The sequence below is a fragment of the Lissotriton vulgaris genome, chromosome 1_2 (genome assembly GCF_964263255.1).
Source record: "Lissotriton vulgaris chromosome 1_2, aLisVul1.2, whole genome shotgun sequence".
NCBI classification, from domain to species: domain Eukaryota; kingdom Metazoa; phylum Chordata; class Amphibia; order Caudata; family Salamandridae; genus Lissotriton; species Lissotriton vulgaris.
Window position 1 is genome coordinate 46,688,390 of NC_141686.1, and position 20,503 is coordinate 46,708,892.

A 20,503-nucleotide genomic window follows, 5' to 3' on the forward strand; every position below is an offset into this window, starting at 1 on the left:
GCATACTGGCTGTCTGTATATACATTCGCGGTGGTTCCTGTGGCTATGATGCATGCTCGGGTGAGGGCTATCAGCTCTGCTGCCTGGGCAGATCGTTGTGTGATGCAGGCTGTTTCAACTACTGTTCGGGCTGTCGTTACTGCATAGGCAGCTGAAGTGGTGCCATCTGGGAGTTTGATGCATGAGCCGTCTACCCATAGCTCTCCATCGGGGTCAGTGAAAGCAGTGTCTCAGAGGTCAACTCTACTCCTAGTTTGTTCGTCCGTAAGGGTCACACAGTCGTGTGTGGGAGGGACGTCGGGGTCATTTTCAGGCAGGGGCAACAATGTGGCAGGATTCAAAGTCGTGCATCTCTTTAGTGTGATGTGGGGTGCAAGTAGCGTCAGTTCGTACCCTGTCAGTCGTGCGCTAGTCAGGTGTTGGGTCTTTGTCTGGTTCAAAAGGGTGTCGACTGCATGGGGTACTAACACAGTGAGAGGGTTTGAAAGTACGATTCCTTCGCTCTGGCGGATAGAGACAGCAGCGGCAGCTACTGCTCGAAGGCAGGCAGGCAAAGCTCTAGCTACAGGATCAAGAGTGGCGGAGAAGTAGGCAAAAGGGCGCTGCTTAGGACCAATCGATTGAGTTAGGACAGACAATGCGCATCCCTCCCTTTCGTGGGTGAAGAGGGAGAAGGGTTTGGAGTAATCCGGGGTTCCGAGGACGGGTGCTGAGCAGAGTGCATCCCGTAATTCCTTAAAGGAGGCTTGACACTCAGTGGTCCAAGGAAGCGGGGAGGGGACATCTTTGGTCAACAGGGCAAGTAGTGGTTTCACAATGAGGCTGTAATTAGGTAACCACTGTCTGCAGAAAGAAGTTAGGCCAACCAAAGAGCGGACTTGCTTTTGTGTTTTTGGGACGGGGGTGTCTAGGATGGTTTGGATTCGGTCGGGCGTGAGTTTCCTCCCGTCTTTGGACAGGAGATGGCCTAGGTATGTCACTTGTGGCTGGCAGAACTGCAACTTCTTTTTGGAGACTTTATGGCCATTTTCTGCAAGAAAGTGTAGGAGTTGGACAGAGGCTGTGGTTGCAAGTGGGGTGGTGTCGGCTGCCAAAAGGATATCATCGACATATTGGATCAACACCACTCCATCTGGTAGCTGGAAGGCATCCAGCTGTCTTTTGAGAGCCTGGCTATAAAAGCTCGGGCTTTCAGTGTACCCCTGGGGAGCTCTACAAAATCGGTACGAGCGGGATTTTAGGGTGAAGCCGAAGAGATAACGGCTGTCTGGGTGGATGGGGATAGAGAAAAACGCATTCTTGAGGTCGATAACAGTGAAGGTGGTGGCAGTGGACGGGATGAGGGTCAGAATGGTGGTGATGTCTGAGACCACGGGGTATTGGGGTACAACCACTTTGTTAATCTCTCGCAGGTCGATGATGAAGCAGTACGCTTTCTCATCTCCTTCACCTTGTTTCTTAACAATAGGTAGGATTGGGCTGTTACAGACGTTGCTAACCACCTCTTCAACCACTCCTGCATCCACCAGAGATTGAATGATCGCTACCAGTGCCTTCTCGCCCTCGGGGGATATCCGATATTGTGGGAGTTTCGGGAGCATAGCGTCCTGTCTTACAGTTATATGAATGGGGTCAATCATCATTCGTCCCACATCAGTCATTTTTGGCCCATAGGTACGGAGGCAGGGTATCAAGCAAGGACAGGTCAGCATCAGTTATGGAGCACATGTGTCGTGTCGGGCAAGATTTGGGTATATCTGGGTTGTCGTACAGGATGACTCGGATTCCATCTGGGGAACACCTAATGGTATCTCGAAAATGTTTCAGTAAGTCGATGCCCATGATGGCGTCAGGGGAGTTGGAGGAGAGCAGAAATGTCATGTCAGTAGTGTTGTTTTCTAGGTCAAAGGTGATAGGCACGGACAGGGGGTTAGTGGAGGGCGTCCCATCGAAACCTATCGATGTAATGTGTGAGCCAGACAAGGGTGCCCTTGGAATCAGTCGTTTCGATAACACACTACGTGTCGCCCCAGTGTCTACCAAAAATGGAGACTCTGTACCCAGGACCTTAGCGGTGACATAAGGACCTTGCTGGTCAACACAGAGCTCGACTGGATCCCTCCCTTGCCCCTGGCAGTCCTATGCAAAATCGGGGGTATTCTCACCGTCAGATACTTGATACTGGTTCTGTCGGGGACGGTCAAATGTGTTCGGTCTCCCTGATCTGTCATTGTTGGTGTCGTTTGTGTGCCCTCGTCCTTGTTCCCTATTTCTTGGTCCGCCCGCTACATCCTTGGGGTCCCTATTTCTGTTCATCTCTAGCAGGACCGGACACTGATTTCCAATGGCCGAATCCTTTGCAAAATGTCTCTACGTCCAGTGTGGGGTGTTGGGGTGTAGTCTTTAGGAGGTATATTTCTAGAGGTGGTCGATTGGTAGTTCCCCCTTTGGTGTTCTCGTCCTACCGCTAGACCTTGTATCTGGGCTATCATCACCCTTTCCTTTAAATCTTTTTTCTTTTTCTCGGACGCCCTATCATTCTCATTCTTTTGGTGCTCGTAATACTGGGCCATCTGAAGGATAGCTGCGGGTTTGGAGGCCCCCCAACTACTCTCACTCGTCTGCAGCTTTTGGGAGACCTCTTGTGATAGGCCCTTTACATAATTTTGTACAAACAGGTGCTGTCCGGTTGCGGTGGTCATGTCTTGGCCACTGTAGTCGGAGAACACTGTCTCGAATCGGGAGAAGTACTCTGACACATCTTCCTGGGGTTTCTGACGACAGGCCGTTACTACCGACCAATCTACCTTCTTCTCTGGGATCAGTGTCTTTAATTTCTGAACTAATTTGTCTGGAAGTTCTAATATGTCCTTTACTGGTTTCCTTCCAGGCTCTCGCTGTCTATCTAGTTCACTGAGTTGGTTCCAGGTATGTCCAAACAGATCTGTGTGGTCAGCCTTCCGGATTTGCTTCCACACGTCAGCTGGCAGGCATAACCCGAAAAACAAGTCAATGTCCGCTAAAGTCATTATCGTCGAACCCAAGGCTGTGCCTAATTCGGTATAGAATGCTGTCGGGTTCTTTCTTAAATCGGGCAGAGTTTGTTTAAAGGTTAGGATATCTTGCCGGTCCCATGGTTGGTAAACCCAATTGTACACAACCCTCCCTTTTGCATCTGAATTATTAATATCATCGCTTGTTCCCTGACCACGTGGCGGGATCCAGTAAGGGGCCGCTTCTCTGATAGGCATCATAGTATTGGCTACTTCTATCGAGGTCGTTTCAGGGACTGTAACCTTGGCTTCTGGTTTTTGTTCCGTGAGGTGGCGGAGGACCTCAAGTATCTGCATGAAGAGTTCCGTCGCCTCACATTCAGTCCCATCTCCAACATCAATCTTCCTGTACAGCGTTGTTAGTTTAGCGGGACCCTTACTTTGATACCTATCTTCATATGCGTTCAGGGTGTGGTAGCTGAATCGCAAGATGAAATGCCGTCTGTGGCTGTCGGCATGTGAATTATATACGCTCATTGTGTATTCTTCGCTCTCCCTTCGTTCTACTAATGTCTTTGCTATTTTGTCAATCCCATCCCGCTCATCTTTGCTCAACCTATTTGGTCTGGCTGGCGGTTGTTTGCTAGCCTCGGGGTCGTCTGACGATGTTGTTAATGTGGCTGGTGCAGAGGCCGTGAGGGCTGGTGCACTAGCGCTAAGGTCACTTTCGCTCGCACTCGGGGCTTGCAAGCTTTGTTGGCAGGGGGCATATGGAGGGGGCATGTAGATGATTGGGGGACCTAGCAGTAACTCATCGTTCGCCCGTTGTTTGGAGGGCAATTCAGGGTAGAGTGCAGAGGGGGTCCTCACAGGACATTGACCTGTCGACCCTGATTCCTGGTTTTGTGCAGCTTCTTTTCTTTCTTTTCTTTCTTCTTCTAGTTGCTTAGCGGCTAGGTGGGCTGCCTTTCGTAATTCTTTCCCTATTTTTGCTTCTTGCCTTTTCTTTCTTTCGTTCCGTTTCTTTGCGCCACATGCCTATACTATCGAGCATAGTGGGCGTGGTCTTATTCTTCTGGAGCGCTATTTCCAATGTTTTTATTTTATTTTCATTAAAGGAACCTATCAGTGGCCACTGACTTTCGGGGTTCTTCTTTGTATATTTATGCCATAACTTAGTATAAGCTATAGCGACTAGTCCATGCTTAGTGAACATGTCCTTATTAGGGGTGCCCTCCAGTGGAGCTGGATGGTTCATCTCTAATAAGCAGTCCGGGCTGTACAGGCTACCAATCAGTGGGGAGAAGATAGGCATGACGGATTACAACGGGGACAACAGTCTGCACTACCTATCTTATCACGGCGGGCAAAGACTAGGCAGAATATTTCTATTCTCCGTTGTTTGCCGGCGGTGAATACCTCAAAAGAACCAATACCGAACAATCAATGTTCGGTCAATCAAACAATCAGTGGGGAGAATAAGTGGGTGCGAAAAAGGTTTGCGTTACCCACTCTTTCTCTACCTGCAAAGAGAGACCTTGTTCTTCCCTGTTTGCGGACAAAGAATCTCCAGACAATAATCCACGAACGATAGTTCGGGAAAACAGTGGGGGAGGAAGATAGGCACGACGGATTACAATGGGGACAAAAGTCTGCGTTACCTATCCTTCACTGCTTGCAAAGAGAGAGCCTGTTGTTTTCTCCGTTTGCAGACGGTGAATCTCCAGAGGTTTCAACAAAGCGTAATACTAGTATTATCCAAACCAAACAATCATTCCATAATTTGTCGTCTTTTACACGACCTTACCCGGACCGCATGGACGGTTTCCTGTCTTCCGAATCCAGCGCCCGATCGTCCTCTCCTCTTCGTGATGTTCGTGGCACTCCTGATGGTTCCCAGTCAGGACCGTAGATCACTCGAGAGAGGTCTGTTCGGAACTAGTGAAGGTCGGATGATCGGCTGTCAGACGAGGGTCTATCGGACACTAGCTCTTCCCGATCGTTGCAGTCGTTCACTCTGTCGTCGGGACCTCTCCCACTGGATCCACGTGTCGCTGATGGGCCCCACGCTTTGGGACGCCAATTGTAGAAAAAGGTAGGGCTATGACCTTTCTCAAGATTTGCCCGGCGCTAACCGCCTTCGTACCATTCAAATTACCAAGCAATGAGGCAGGCGCCGGAGACCAGAAGGCAGGAAACAGAAGTTTTATTCCGACGGAGCAGAACACATCAGATCAGACAACAAGGTATCGTCTCGAGGTGCTCTAACAGCCTCTCTGAGGCCTGGCCTCTTATACACTGGTTTATGGCATGTGACCTTTCTTTATTACAATCATAACATTGTGAAGCAAGGAAAAGACATCCCCATAATCCTCGTGTCAATCCCACCCCCGTATACCTTCACAATAGAGGTCCTTAACCTGCTGATAAGAGGAGGGGGTCATCACGCAGCTGAGTGTTCCACCAAGTCTTAGGATGTGTGCGCCTGATCATACCCCAGGGGGTGGGGAGGCCCTGGTCAACAGTGTGTCTTTTGAAGAGGGACGACTCCATAGAATGAGGGGCAGTAAATGGTATCTCCTGGCTTAGGCGATGGCCTCGGACCTGTGTGGACAGTCGGACACGGGGTAAGGGGTCATCAAAGGAGTGGTATTCATGCCGCGTGGACAATTGAGCGCGGAGGGAAGGTTTATCAACAGAGAGGCATTCATGGGAGGAGAGGAGGTGCTGGTCAGGCGCTGGCGTGACTTCCAAGGACAGGGTCATGCAGAAGGGTTAGGCTCATGAGAGGGAGGGAGGGGGAGCCAGGATGCGCAGAGGATGCTTGCTGGGTCAGAGGGGCGCGCTGACGATAGATCGCGGACAGGGAGACCATGATACCTAAAATGGCCGTTGTGCGCGCTGTACGTGGGTGACAAGCTGGCGCAGATGATGTTTAGCTCGCAAACTAAAATTCCACAGCCTTGGACCTGTACCCACCCCCAAGCAGGAGATTAAGAGCCTCGGGGTCTGGCTTGAGCAGGACCTGTCGTTTAAAACCCATGCCAAAAAGACTGCTGGCGTTTGCTTTGGCCTGCTCCGCTCGGCTCGGAAGATTCTACCGCTGCTCCCAGCGGTCACTAGGAGACTTCTCATCCAGGGGCTCATCATCTCGCGGCTGGATTTCAGCAACGCGTTGTTCCTGGGTGCTCCAGAATCTACCATGAACAAACTGCAGCAAGTGCAGAATGCGGCCGCCAGGCTCCTGACGGGCCTCCCCAGACATCAATCTGCTCGCCCTGCGCTGAAGGCGCTGCATTGGCTCCCTGTGAGGGACAGGGTGAAGTTCAAGTCACTTTGTATCGCTCATAAAGTCCTGCAGGGGACAGGTCCACCTATTCTGGGGGAGATGGTCCAGCCCTATAAGGCCCCCCGTTCTCTCCGGTCTGACCACCAACATCTTTTGCAGGTAGGGAGGGTGAAGAAAGCAAGAACTGGTGGCAGAAGGTTCTCGATAAATGTAGCCTCTCTGTGGAACTCTCTTCCCTTACATCTACGTTCGGAAGCTAGTCTTCTTCGGTTCCGCAAACTTTTAAAAACTTTCCTGTTCTCTGCTTAACCCCCTTATTACTTTGGGAGTTCCATTCTCTGGTTGAGCGCTGGGATGCCTTTTTGGTAACCAGGCGCTATATAAAACTCAGAATAATAATAATAATAATAATAAGTGGCCAGCAGCGGGAAAGTGCATTTCCCTCACCGGAAGTTCTCAATTGCTCCCTAGCCCATGAAAGGCAAGCTCCCTCCTCTGTGCTTCCTGTGTAACTCTTGACCACTGATGCTGGCAATTTGCCTGTAGACCATGGCTGAGAGTTCACCCCTGGCGGCTCCTCCACTAGGGCTGAGGAGCGTTGCCCCACTGCTTTCTCACAGTGCGAGAAGCAGAAACATAAAATGGTACTAACTACGATTTTATGTTTGTCTCTCGCACTGTGAGAAAGCAGAACAGAAGTGTTTGGTTGCGTGTTCTGCTCTGTGAGCAGGGGAGGAGTGGTGTGCCCACTCTGCCCTTTCTCATTGCAGGCTGCAATGCAGCCTACATAGAGGAAAATGGCCTCCCCATAAGCCCCTGGCAGGGCAGGAGCAGGCGCCGAGCAGGACTGGATCAGAGAACGCATGACACGGCCAGCGCACCGGTATGTTTTTTCATCTTTTATATCATTACCCCCCCCCCCCCCCCCATATCTCCCTACCTGCGATTAATGCTGGCCGCGACTGCCCTTCATGCAGACGTTTTAACAACTTAAGTGCTCCCGTCAGCCAACGGTCGTTGCGAGCACTACCTATGTAGTGCTGGGCACATCCATTGGCCGAAGAGGCCGCGCCCACTGAATAAAACTGCTGCACTGTGGCGGAATTCGCACCGCTGTTAAGGCATGGGCAAAGATGGGCTCTGGCACCAGGGGGGGCCCTGATAGTCAGCTATGTTATGCAGAGGGTCTTGCCTTGATGAGCTTGAATAATTCTTTAACATGTTGTTGTAAATAATGTTTTTCTTTAATTTATTTTTAATGCAGACAAAATGTGTTCTATTCATGCAACATCCATATAAAAAGTTTCCTTTGGATCAGTACAGGACCTTACATATGAGAAATGGAAGGGTGTGACAGATTATTTTAAGTTATACTAATGAGCTGCTGCTCTGTTACAATACTGAAAACGCACATCACTATCCCTGAATATTAGATGTGTACACATTTAGAATGTAACCAAAGAAGGCGTGAAACGGCTGAAACTGGATCATAAAATCAAAGCTGTTCCGAACATGGGCCCCCAAAATACATTTGGCCAAGTCTCCCAAAAATCCTTAACTAGCCCGCCTTGATTCACTACCCTCCTGTACAACTATCGCACCATTGCGGGGTGACAGTAGCCACTTTCTCCTTCGTCCATTTGATCTGGGGTATCACCCTGAATTAAACATCCCCTTCCCGCCAAACCCCGTCTGAGCTCCTTCCATTAGCTACAGTAATCAATCTTTCATCAAGCAACACAATTCATAAGTCGTTTTGCTCACATTTCGTAAGAATTTGTGATCAAGTTCAAGCACAATCAGTGCTCGACATCTTTTCGAATGGGTTTTATACTGTTTGGCAACCATCCGAGAAGAGTTGGCTTATGTTTTTTGCTTAAATTGCTGCTTCAAAACTTCCGTAAAAGTACACAAACTAAGCCCATGAGCGCCCCACTGGCTGGCCCCGCCATTAAAAGCTCCTGCAGCTGGAGAGAGGCGAGGAACACCGTTCAGTGGCGTGCTATACATACGGATGGCATGTTTGTACCAGGTCCCCCAGAGCCTCGTGCAGGTTATATTCAGTTCACTAGTATTTTCACTCGCATTCCCTAAAGATTCGCAACCAAAAACAGACGCCGTCGCTAGTCAGTGTGCTAGTCAACCAGTGGAACAAACAGCACAAATAAATGCACTCCATAAACAGCATTATTCTTGTAGAATATTCAATTACCCGATGTGCATTTCTGTTATGAAAAGGACATGGTGAGAAGCTTGGTGTAACCTGTGTGGCATGAAGAAACGAATTAACCTTGCCTTGTTGACCTTTGTGTTACCTGCAGGTGCTGACCAGGGCTCTTCTACAGGTGGTGAGCACCGCCCTGGCGTGCCCAGCCCAGAGCACCAATCACATATCCCGTCTCATACTCCTAATGACAAAGGTAATTCCTCTTTTTACAGCTGCTTAACTAACATGTATTTCTTTAACACGTGACCGAGCTCAAGTGGAATTTATTCTTCAAATTATTCTTCAAACGTCTTGTGCTTTATGCTAACATTTCTACTTTCTCATAACGTACTATTAACAGGTAAAACAAATGCCTCCAGAAATATAAACATTGTACCTGTGAAGAGTTCTTAAGTCAGAATGGGTTAAACAATCCATTCTACTGTGATCCTCTAAGTTGGTACAACATATAGTGGAAGATCTGGACTCTGGATGGTTTATTTATCCAAAACATCAGTCATCAAACCACTAGAGGCACCCGAAAATGAACGCTGCCAAGGAAGTGCCCTTGCACATGGAGCTTCCGTCTCTGGGTTTTAAGCTGGTTGGACCTTAAACTGCTGTGTTTGTGTAGGAGAGGTTTGCTTCATTCTGCTGGACGTCTGTTGCTTTATTTCAGAGAGGCTGAAACTGAAATTAATACTCTGAGTAGAGCGTTCATAGGTGGTCAGCCAATCAGAATGCTCCCTCTGCTGCCTAAATGATATATAGTACACAGTGCATTGTGTGGCTGACCCACTCCCAGTGTCCTCATTGAGGGCAAATGGGGAGCACTGCTGGAGTATAGCAGCCCTTCACCTAAATGCTTAAGTGATTCAAACTGCTCCAGCCTCACTTGATGGGCTCCATCCTCCAGCACTTCATTTGTTTTTCAAATTAAGCTGATAAGTCTGGGCTCCTCACATTACTATTGGTGAAGGAAAGCCCAATCAGCCAAAGAAAAATACAAAGGGTCTTTTAAAAAGAGGCATCTTTTGTAGCTTTGTCAGTGTGGTTGGAGATTGCACAGTTGTAGGTAAGTAGGATTTTCTTCTTTGGTTACCCCCACTTTTGCCTGGTGCTAAGCTGTTATTGACTAGGCTGACTGGGATCCTGCTGATCCGCACCCCAGTCTATCTACATTCTCCCTACATTTTTATGTTCAGTAATTGGGTACATCCCAGATTGGATACTGGGGTACCCTTATAAGTCCTTAGTATATGGTACTAAGGTTCCCAGGGCATAGATACCCCAGAGGTCCCCCATTAGCTGAAGCATGCATTATGCCACCCAAGGGACACCATTCAAACTGTAACTACAGACCTCCATTGCAGCCTGTGTAAGCTGGTGCTAGCACCACTTACAAAAGATATAGGTTTTCTATATCTAGGGTCACTGCACTTAAAACCTATATGACACTCTTATAGCAGGCCTTTGCAATCCTGAAGACTGGGTGCTTGGTTCTAAGTGTTAGGGTGCGCCTACATGAGCAGGACATGCCTACAGACTCCATTCTCCCAGGCGGTAAGTGAGGCAGCCATATACCATATAGAGGGGCACCGCTTAATTACGCGATGGCCATCTCGAAATTGACTGCAACGAATCCCATCATGTTTGGTACCAAACATGTTGGAATCCTACCTCCACACCATAAACAGTGTGGAGGTATGATTCCAAGCACTGGAAGAGCCATCCGTTAGGCTCTCCGTGTTCACAGTGCCAACCTTCTAGACCCAGACTGCACAAAATAGTTGCTGCCAACCAGAGACACATTTCAGCCCTCCTGCTGCTGAGCCATGCTCGAGCAGGGGAAGGCAGAATAGACATCCTGTTACATTCACTGACCTGGGAGGTCACCTTTGGGGATTGTGGACTGTTGCAGCCCGAGCGCTGCTCCCCTGTTTTCACCGGACCTTCAGACCCTGCTGCCTGCCACTTCCAGATCACCGCGGCAAGGCGGCAAATCGGGAACTACACTTCCCAGCACCCCTTGCGCCCAGGAAGGCGCGCATCCTGCATCCTGTCCCGCCCCCAGAGGTGCGCTTGAGGCCAGCGCGAGCCCCGGGGGAGCGGGGGACCTGTTACATTCACTGACCTGGGAGGTCACCTTTGGGGATTGTGGACTGTTGCAGCCCGAGCGCTTCTCCCCTGTTGTCACTGGACCTTCAGACCCTGCTGCCTGCCGCTTCCCGATCACCGCGGCGAGGCGGCAGATCAGGAACTACACTTCCCAGCACCCCTTGCGCCCAGGAAGGCGCGCATCCTGCATCCTGTCCCGCCCCCGGAGGTGCGCTTAAGGCCAGCGCGAGCCCCCACGTCGCGGGACCGTGCGCGGGCTAAGCCCGGGCAAAGGGCGGGCCCTCTGTGGCCCTCGGAGGCACGAGTAGGACGGGACGGGCCACCCCCCTGTCATTTCCATCAAAGAGGTACTGTGATTCCCCTCACCATTTCTATCGACCCACTTTGGCGATTCACATCATACCATGTCTATCTGGGAGGAGCTCAATGCCCTGTGTGGAACTAAATATATCCCTGACTTTTTACCCACTATAAGCATAGCCACCAATCCAGACGATGTAAAAGCCACCCTGCAGATGTCACCCCTTTGCTCTAATAAACCCCAATCTCCAGCCAAAGCACTACCGGGTGGGCTCAACACTAAGAGAAAGAACAATGATGCCATTGTCAACGGGAAGCCAGCCAAAACTCAAAAACTATGCTCCAGTCCCTCTCAGCCCCACTCCAACCCTAGCTCTGTGTCGGGGGAGATGGAGCATGGAAAAATGGAAAACCGCCCATCATCCCCTCAACCAACTTTATTGGCCCAGCTTGAGCATCTATTAACCTCTCTAATTTCACCACTGGTGGCAAAAATTAACAATCTGGGGGACAGGATATCTAGCATTGCACTGATAATCAAAACACACATTCCATCAAGAACCAAACCAGTATTATCAGACCCTCCTATTCCCCTCACTGTCCCGGAAAAACCCAAGCTGAATTCCCGCAGGAATGCGCATCCTCAAACCATACCGTTTGTACAAACAAACCATATTGAGGCTAAACCAGAACCTGTTAGAATGCCACAAATTAATTTACCCCCTGAAGCCGCCCCTTATGTGACCGTTGTCTCTGGGATCCCACCACTAACTCACGGAAAACTTGAAACACGTCAAGATCTACTACACAAGGCTATGTTTTGGTTACAGACCAATAGACCCCTGCCACCTGACCTAGATGGGGGGATCCTAAGCGTTAGGAGGGTGGGGTGGTTGGGCACTTTGCCAAAAGCCATCCCAGGAGACTTGGTGCTAATTAGATTCAAGCACAGGAAAATAGTCCCTTATTTACGATCCTGCAAGTATAAAGAGGGGGATGGCCCAATTCGTATCTGGGACTTACATGACTTTTATCCGAGCATTCCACCTACCCAGTTACCAAGAACAGCAGTAAAGAACCACAATGTTTGGGGCGGGGGACTCCGCGCATCTAATTGCCCCTAGCTTACTAGCTGCCACCAGATTCGAACCTTCATAGACCACTGCTTGATGATTTTCCCTGGATCCCTACTCCACTAAATTGCACTTAATGTACGATTCTTCCTTATTTCTATATGTGCTTCTTTTGACAGGGAATTGTTCTATATTGATTAGCTGACTTGCTTTATTAATTTAATCATGCTTTTAACAATTGATATGTAATGAAATTTTGATGTATTTATCTATGCTTTACTGTTGCTTTTATGATTTTAAATCAAAAATTGAATAAAGCTAATCTGACATCCTGTCACAGGGAGATGTGTCCACCTCCCAGATAGGATTTAGGGTACTGGGCCCGGGTGAGTGCGCTTGCCATCGTCACTAGGTCTGCATGAGGGGCACATTTGGTGTCCCAGTTCATAATCCAGTTCAAACCAGTCCTGGGGGCTGTTGGCTCCTGCTCTGGTGCGAAATTGGACAAAGGACATAGGATTAACCTCCCCCTTGTCCAGACCCTCCCCTGGAAGGGTCGCCTGAATCGTCACAACCCACTTCTAGGGTACTTAAGGACTTACCTGTGGGTGGGTCCCGAGATTCGTCGTGGGACAAGATTCAGATCAGACACCACTTCTACCGTTTGGGCACTCTGGACTTTGTTTGGGCTCGACTTTGTCTCCCTTCCAGTCTGCTGCATAGTCTGTGCACCATACAAGAACCTTCCAAGCCCTGTGGGCATCAAAGACACCTGACGGAATCTCCCTTGAAGTGAAGGAGTCAGTTCCCTGCATTCCCAGGCACTGCAACTAAGTCGACCGGTCTGCTCATCCTGGGCTCCTCCGGACTCCGAAAGGTTCTGCAATACAGGTGGTGGTTTTGCAAAGCTCCTGAGGCCTGCCCTGCCCTCTTACTTGCAGTTGCAAAGGCTTGTTGGCTTCCTTCCACCAAGATCTTCTGGCTCCTAGTAGCCCCAACCTCAAGCACTTCCAGTGACCAGAATATTCAGCCACAACGCATCGTGTGCACCATGGCCTGCATCTTTTGGTGAGCTGCTCAAGGTCCTCTTGCGACTTCAGTGCCTCCGACCTGTGGGTCCTGTTGAGTCATCTTTGTTTCTTTTGGGCTCCCCTGATTGCTCGGGCCTGCCCTGACTCCCATGCTTGTGGTGAGTCCCCTGGACCTTGCTAGTCCCAATGTTGCTCCTTCTGCTCCTGCGTTGGATGCATTTGCCAAGGCTTGTTGGTGCTCCTGACGGACAGCTTGTGCAAAGCTCCTAGTCTTCCTCAGCACCACCTGGCCCTTACAGCTCTAGAGTCAAGATCGTCAACTCTCCAGCAACACTCTACATCGGAGGGCATTCATCTTCCAAGTCTCTTGGTCACTCCTGAGGGACATAGATTGTGTCCCCTCTGCTGGCAAGTACCTCTCAACTAGAATCCGCCTTTGGATTCCACCAGACACTTTCTCCTTCTTCAGCAGTGATACTTTCCTGAAGTCCTCCATTAGGCTCAACGGCAGTTTACAACACCACTTCACACGTATGTACCCGGCTTCCCTGGTGTAGGTAACGTGGGTACTAGGGTATCCATGAGTGGGGTGGCTCTCCAACCTTCTGTCTTCCACAGGGTTTCTCCAGGGTCCACTGGGAACGGTCCTTAATCTTCAAAAATCAAACCACGACTTACACATAGACATGTACAGAGAACGCTGTTTGTTTCCACACTGTACACGCTCTCCGTGGGGTTCCTAGCCACTGTCCCACACCCAATCCCCCCCCCAACCCCGGGGTCCACTGTGTATTCTGTACTATTTACTGTGTTTTTTGCAAAATATTGTGTGCATTGTGCACATCTCCGGGTAGGAGATATTTGTATGTGTTAGAGAGTATTGTATAATAATTACATATTTTTATAAATACCTTGACTTTCTTTTTCACTTAATCTATAATATAAGATTGCATTCTGGTGAAACAAGCTGCTTTACACTCCTACTGGACTGAGTCAGAAGGCTGCTCTCCACAGCTACCAGTTAGAGAGCTTACTAAGGTTGTCTAAGACTTATTAAATCACCATACGTTTAGTCTGAACTGGTTCAGGTTGCCCACTTACATAAGTGGATATCATATACCAGGCCAGTTTCTCACAACAGAGTTAGGGATTTTTCTGAATTTTCCGTCCTTGCTGCATTCCCCACCTAAGGGAGAAAGAGGACGTCAGCATGCCATTTAAGCAAATGCATGTTGTGGGCTCCGTGTATAGTAGCATGATGAGGGCCGAATATCCCAGTGGGAGTTCCATTTTGAACAATGTGGCTTGCAGAAATGGCCACTTCTTAAGCATCCAGCAATGCTGAAGTGGCAGGCAGAGTGGGGGAGATTCTGTGTGGAAACATCAGAGCATGCGCCGGTTCAGGGCCTTGGATCTGTGCGGGAAAAACTCAGATTGAGCAGGGGATAATATTTGGTCTAGCAAGAGGAAATGTCTGGTAGCCAACATTTTGGACAAGATCTTGTGGTTGAAGTTCAACAAGGAGAGCATCCTGTAGGAGCTGCAACTGCACTGCAGCGGATCCTTCCCGTGCTTGAGGAGCAGTATTAACACTGCTTCATGGAGTGGATGGGAGGACACCTTTCTCTTTCGCCTCCTGATAAAGTTGTAAAAGATGTGAGTTGAGCAACTGTTCATAACCCTTGTAGAGAATCCTTCGAGGCCTGGTGCTTTCGTACCATCCATGGTTTCCATTGCCTGGATTATTTTCTCCTCTATAAAAGGCTCCCAGAGAAATTGTTGATTCGTGGAACTGAGCTATACCATGGCTATCATCTAAATTGCGGGCTCTGTGCGCAGCCTCCTCCGCAACCTGGGATGTCGTTATAGTAAGCAAGTGTTAGACCTGGCATCATTGGCATGGATTTCCCATGTATTTTGTCTTTGCCTCCTGTGTTGTTGCTGTGTGCTGGACTTCGTTTTGCTGGTCTAGAAACTTTGGCCACTTTGCCACTGCTGTTCAGTACCAAAATGCAAGTGTTCCCTTTGTAAATTGGTGTTTCAATAATTGGCTATTTGATTTACTAGTCAGTCCCTAGTACAATGCACTGTTTGCCCAGAGCTTGTAAATCAAATGCTGCTAGTGCGCCTGCAGCACTGGTTGTGCAACCCACATAAGCAGCCTGTAAGTGTAACTTAGGCCTGCCATTGCAGAGCCTGTATGCAGTTTGCTACTGCCACGCCAACCTGGCAAGTGCACTCACTTACAGGGCCCTAACTTTTCCTTTTCTTACATGTTAGTCACCCCTATGGTAGGCCCAAGGTACCCATGTATGCAGGGTGCAGTGTATGTAAAAAGTAGGACATAACCTTGATGTGTGTGGCATGTCCTGATAGTGAAATACTGCCAATTTCATTTTTCACTATTGTCAGGCTATCTGTCCCCTTGTGGTAGAATAGGGCGTTTGCTTATAACAACTTAGAAGCATAACTTCCCCTGGGAACAAACTAGGAAAATAAAAGTTGATATGCCTGAACTCGGAATGTTAAGATTTTTAGTGATGGTGATTTTTACATTCTGGGTTTGAAAATACCACTTTTAGGAAGTAGGTATTTCAGGGTGAGTCAGGGCTGGGCTGTATAAACCTGGGCTGCATTCAGAGTAGGGGGGAGGAGATTTATTTCACACCTGAATGGGCCTGGCCTGCCAAGGCCAATGCTTTCTCCACCTCCTGCCTGGAAGCTGCACCAGTGAGGATAGAATTGGTTTTGGCTGGGCAGAAAGAGCTTCTCTGCACTAGAGAACAGAGATTTACTGTATTACAAAAAAGATGGGACCAGGGTTCTAACTCTGGAGCCTCCAGCAAATCCTGACGACGGTCCGGATCTAGACGATGGACCTCAGGCCTAGGGAGACGCATAGCGCCTGGCATGTTATCAGCACGTACAGGAGGCTTACTGTGATCGCGTGCACTGGGTTAGGGAGGGATAAGGGATGGGCAGAGGGTTGTTGGGTGGCTGTGGGAGGTGGGGGGGGATAGGGGGGAGTTGTTCTTTTTTATTGATTGGGTTTCCAAGATATTGAGATAAGTGTTGATACTTGGCAGTGATCTCCTGACTGTGGAGAACTGTGTCTATGCCTTTACCTGATCAATTAATAACATTTGTTGTGAAAAAAAAAAGAGGGGACCAGACACCATACTTTTAGATCACTTCTGGGAATCATGAGGAACCTTTCCCAAGAGAAGAGCTGCAGAAATTGAGGAGGAATACAGCCCCTGTGCTGTTTGCTGTCTGGGGTTGGCCTGCAGTGGCTACTTTCTGCCAAGGAAAGGAGAAGCACTTGCTGTGTCCCCTGCTTTAGGAAGATCTCCAAGGGCTTACAATTGAGCTTACCTCCTGTTCTGAAGTATCAGGGACACAAAGACTTCACCCCCAGCTCTTCTGGCATTCCTTGCCAGGAGATCTGACCTGCCAAGATGTGCCTGTAGCTGTTCTGGGCCTCTGGAGGTTGTTCTGGTTGTTGGGAGCTGGAAAAGTAACGCAGCGTCGAAGCGTGAAGCAACCGTAACTGTTTCCGATGCATCGGCGTAGAAACCGACGCAGCACGCTGCATCGAGTGTACCAGTTTCTGAAGTCTGAGATCACTGAACTGATTGCGATGCAAGCACTGCTGTGCGGCTGCAAGAACCAATGTATCATCCTAATCATCACATCGAGGCGCCAGGTCTGTTGCATCGTTGAGGGACGCAGTAAGAAACAAACGCATCACTTCACCGTGCAGTAAGAAACAGATGCATCACTCCCTCTCTGGTAAGGAACCAACGCATCATATCCCCAGCGCAGCAGTAAGGAACTGATGCATCACCTTCCCTACGACCCTTTTTGTTTGTGTGTGACGCAGCCAAGGTACTTTGTGTGAAAGTTGTCACATCTGCAATTTGCTTTGAACTGATCTATTTCTACCATTTGAAAGTCCTATTTTTATTACTGTATTGCAGATTTTTGTCGTTTTGGTCTTGTTTGGTTTAGATAACGATTACATATTTTTCTAAACTGGTGTGGTGTCCATTTGTAGTGTTTTCACTGTATTACTGTATGTGTTCAAATGTGCTTTACACACTGCCTCTGAGATAAGCCTGTCTGCTCATGCCAAGCTACCAAGGGGGTGAGCAGGGGATATTTTTGAAGTGTATCCCCCCTACCCTGACAAGAAGCAAGGGTCCTTATTTGGACAAAGGTACCTACCTCTGTCAATTAAAGAACGCCATTTTTACCAGTAAGTAATTCGTCTTGGTTACCAAGTGTCTCGGAAATATAGGTACCGTCTGGATGCTGGCGAGGACTGGCCCCTAGGGGGCGGTAGCATCTAAGCCAGTGTGTGCCCCAGCCTTTCCCCCTCCCCGTACTGTCTGGGAACAGCTTACTTCCCCAGATGTTTCATGCTCAACTACTTCGCAAAAGTCTGCTACTAGGTAGGTGCGGCGTTGTAGTTGTCAGCATCCCCTGCAATAGTTTGGCCTGATTGACCTCTGACAGCTGTTTTTGTAGTTGAAATAGAGCATGTCGCAGGTCTTTAAGGATCCCTGCATGCTTGGAAATACAGACCCCTCTTATGTAGGGATTAAAGGCCTCCCAAAATGTCACCCATGACTCCACTGCCCCCTTGTTTATTTTGTAGTCTTCCACTATAGCCGTTCGGAGTTCTGGATAGAATAGGTAATTGCGAATATCCGACCTGGGGAATCTTCACTGTCTCTTAACCCCGCCTGCCCTAGGGATACAGAAATCTGTCAAGGGTGTCCGCTGTACTGTCTCACTGGGGATCTAGTAGCAAGTTAAGGTCTCCCCTATGCAGATGTGGTTTGCCTCAATTCGGTCTACCTGAGCCTATAGCTCTAGATAAAACTCTGGGCTATCTGTGTTTTGGGCATATACATTAGCAAGGAGAATAGTGTAACCCAATAAGCAACCCGCCATCAGCAGATAAAGTCCCTCCACATCTGCACGCATCCCCGACAGCAGGAAAAGTACTAGTTTGTGAATTAGAATTGATACTCACCTGGCATATGTGTTATTTCCCACAAAGTACCAATGGGACATGCCGCGGCAAAGGTGTGAGGGGATGTGGGGGACAAATGCGTTTCCTTTAAAAAAGCAAAGTCAACCTGGTGCCTCTGTAGATAGTGTAATACTGGCTTGCCCTTGCATGTTGGTCAGCCCGCGGATCTTCCCGGTTACAAATGTAACATCCGCAAAGGGGTGGATCCTGTCATGTACAATCATTGCTGGGCTAAGGGATGGGGAAAAGTTGTTTCAAAGAGAAACAGTGCAGTACAAACAGCTATTTGGATTACAAACTGCTGCAAAAAAATCCAAAACTCAACACACAGCCAGTCTCCTCCCCATCCCTGTTCCCATTACTACGGGAAAATCCCAACCCCAACAACATTGCTACAATTTGGAACATTTGCAGAGTATTATGAAACCCATACAGTAAAATATGAACACACTCTGGGTGGCAATGCCATGCTGGTTCCCCACTCCCTGTAAAGGAAAAAAGTACTGCTAAGGAATGCAGTGTGCCTTACATTACGACATTAAACGTTAGCTGGTACAGGGGAAGACTAGCAACACCATGGTTTGATACATCTCAATAACGTGGCATAGCTACAGAACAGGTTAGAGATCAGAAATGTAGCTTACAGAGGAATGGTCAGTACTGGTGCCAGAGTTGGAATCAAATGGCGATCACTCAGACGAGTTATTTTGGCGTGTGCCTCGGAGTATGTGCGACCGAACTCTTGCACTGCTGTTGAGGTTTCGAAAATTTGTGACCTACCGTTGAACTCGACCCGCAGGTGGGCAGGGTGTAACATCCCATAGTTAAGGCCCAGGTTGCGAAGTGTGTCCTTGACACTTGTTAACTTGTGGTGGGTGTCCTGGACCATCTCTGTGAAGTCAGGGTAGAGAGAGACCGATGAGCCCTGCCAATTTAGTGGCCCCTTTTCTCTTGCCAGATGCAAAGCAGTGTCTGTCCCGGAAATGTAGCACCTGGGCGATGAGTGGGTGCGGAGGGCAGTGAGGATTTGTGCACTGCCTAAACGTGCTGTGGGCTCTTTAGACTACAAAAGTGGATGTGAAGGAGTCCCTGCCAAACGGGTGGACCAGAAGCTACTCCACAAAGTCATCGAGGCGGCCCGTGCTCATGGATCCCGTAATACCCAGGATGCGTTGTTGAATCTACTTCTGGCCTCTAAGTTTTCATTCTTCATCGCAACTATATTTAAGACTTTTTCCATGCACTCCAACCTCTTGGCCGATCCATCTTCGAGATCTGAGACCCTGCCCTCCACTGTTTCGAGTTGCCCCTCAGGGTGGTCCAGGTATGCCCCCATCAAGCCCAGCACTTATCCAGTGCGTCAAAGTGAGTGTCCAGCTCCTTAAAGCCAGCTCTAAGCTCCCACTATAAAGGCATGAGCCCCTCCTGGCTCAGTGGTATGGGAATCCAGCAGACTCCCTCCTTCCGCCATCTCAAAGTGCCAAGAGTGCTGGTCTTGTAAAAGGTCCGCAAGTGCTGTTTAGGGTCCCGATGGACCATATCCCGCCAGTGAGTGGGGTCGCATCTGCAAGCAGAGCCGGGTGGGAATAATACCTCCGCTCGGGCCCCGTGCACATCTACAGGTGAATCCGTGCCCTCCCCAATACAGCAAGTCCAACAGGGTACACCAGTCACAGCCCATCAGCTCTTGCCCAGGGCCACCGGTAGGCTCAACATGCAGAAAGGAGTAGGAGGGCAGCGGTGGGGGAGACACACCAAGGACCGGGCTGGCCCAACTCGGCCCGATGACCGGCCCCATGCTCAACCGTGGACCCAGTCATGATGGGGCCTTTGGGGGTGTAGAGGGCCAGCCTTACCAGGCGTGTAGTCATGCTTGGTCCTGTTTCGCTCCCCCAGCTAGTCCCAGCTCTCCTGCACTATGACCACCAATATTTTTTTAAAAGCCCCACCAGGGCTTGTGCATACCAGCGGCATGCCAAAGGTCTCATACGGTCTCAGTGCCTGGTACCTTGGAGCTCGGTCCCCACAGTTGCAGCCAGGTACTGGGAAGCGCAGTTGGACCGCCGGAGAGAAGGTCTCCTCAGCAGGGCAGCACTACTCTGCCATGAAGGAGCTCCGCCTCGAGTCGGCAAGGCCTCATCTCTTCTCCTTTACAGTAGGGTAGTCCCTTTGCAGTCTGCGCCAGTATTGATCATGACTGTCTTGCCTGGAGTGGTGGGAGCAAGACCACTGACTCATTGTCAGTGAAATTGCTCTCCCACCCTCGCAGCTCCACCATTAAGTGAGGTGCCCCTGCCCCTGCACTCTTCAGTGTTGGTGATCGAGGCCCTCCTCCACCCGCAGGTTTCCCTGCGCCTCATCCCTGGTGGTCCAGGGGACCTCTGTCTCCTTTCTTTCTGCTCCTTTACTCGTTTTTCTCCCCTTTCTATCTTTCACCTTTCTGCACCTCTGC

At 49.4% G+C, this 20,503-nt stretch overlaps 1 protein-coding gene across 1 annotated transcript in view; it reads left to right on the forward strand.

The window, feature by feature from the left end:
* OVCH1 (ovochymase 1) overlaps nt 1–20,503 on the forward strand; it is an 852,055-nt gene that overhangs the window by 595,103 nt on the left and 236,449 nt on the right. Inside the window, exon 21 of the mRNA XM_086952799.1 lies at nt 8,604–8,702. Within this exon, the coding sequence (XP_086808925.1) occupies nt 8,604–8,702 (99 nt within the window). The remainder of the gene's footprint in view (nt 1–8,603; nt 8,703–20,503) is intronic.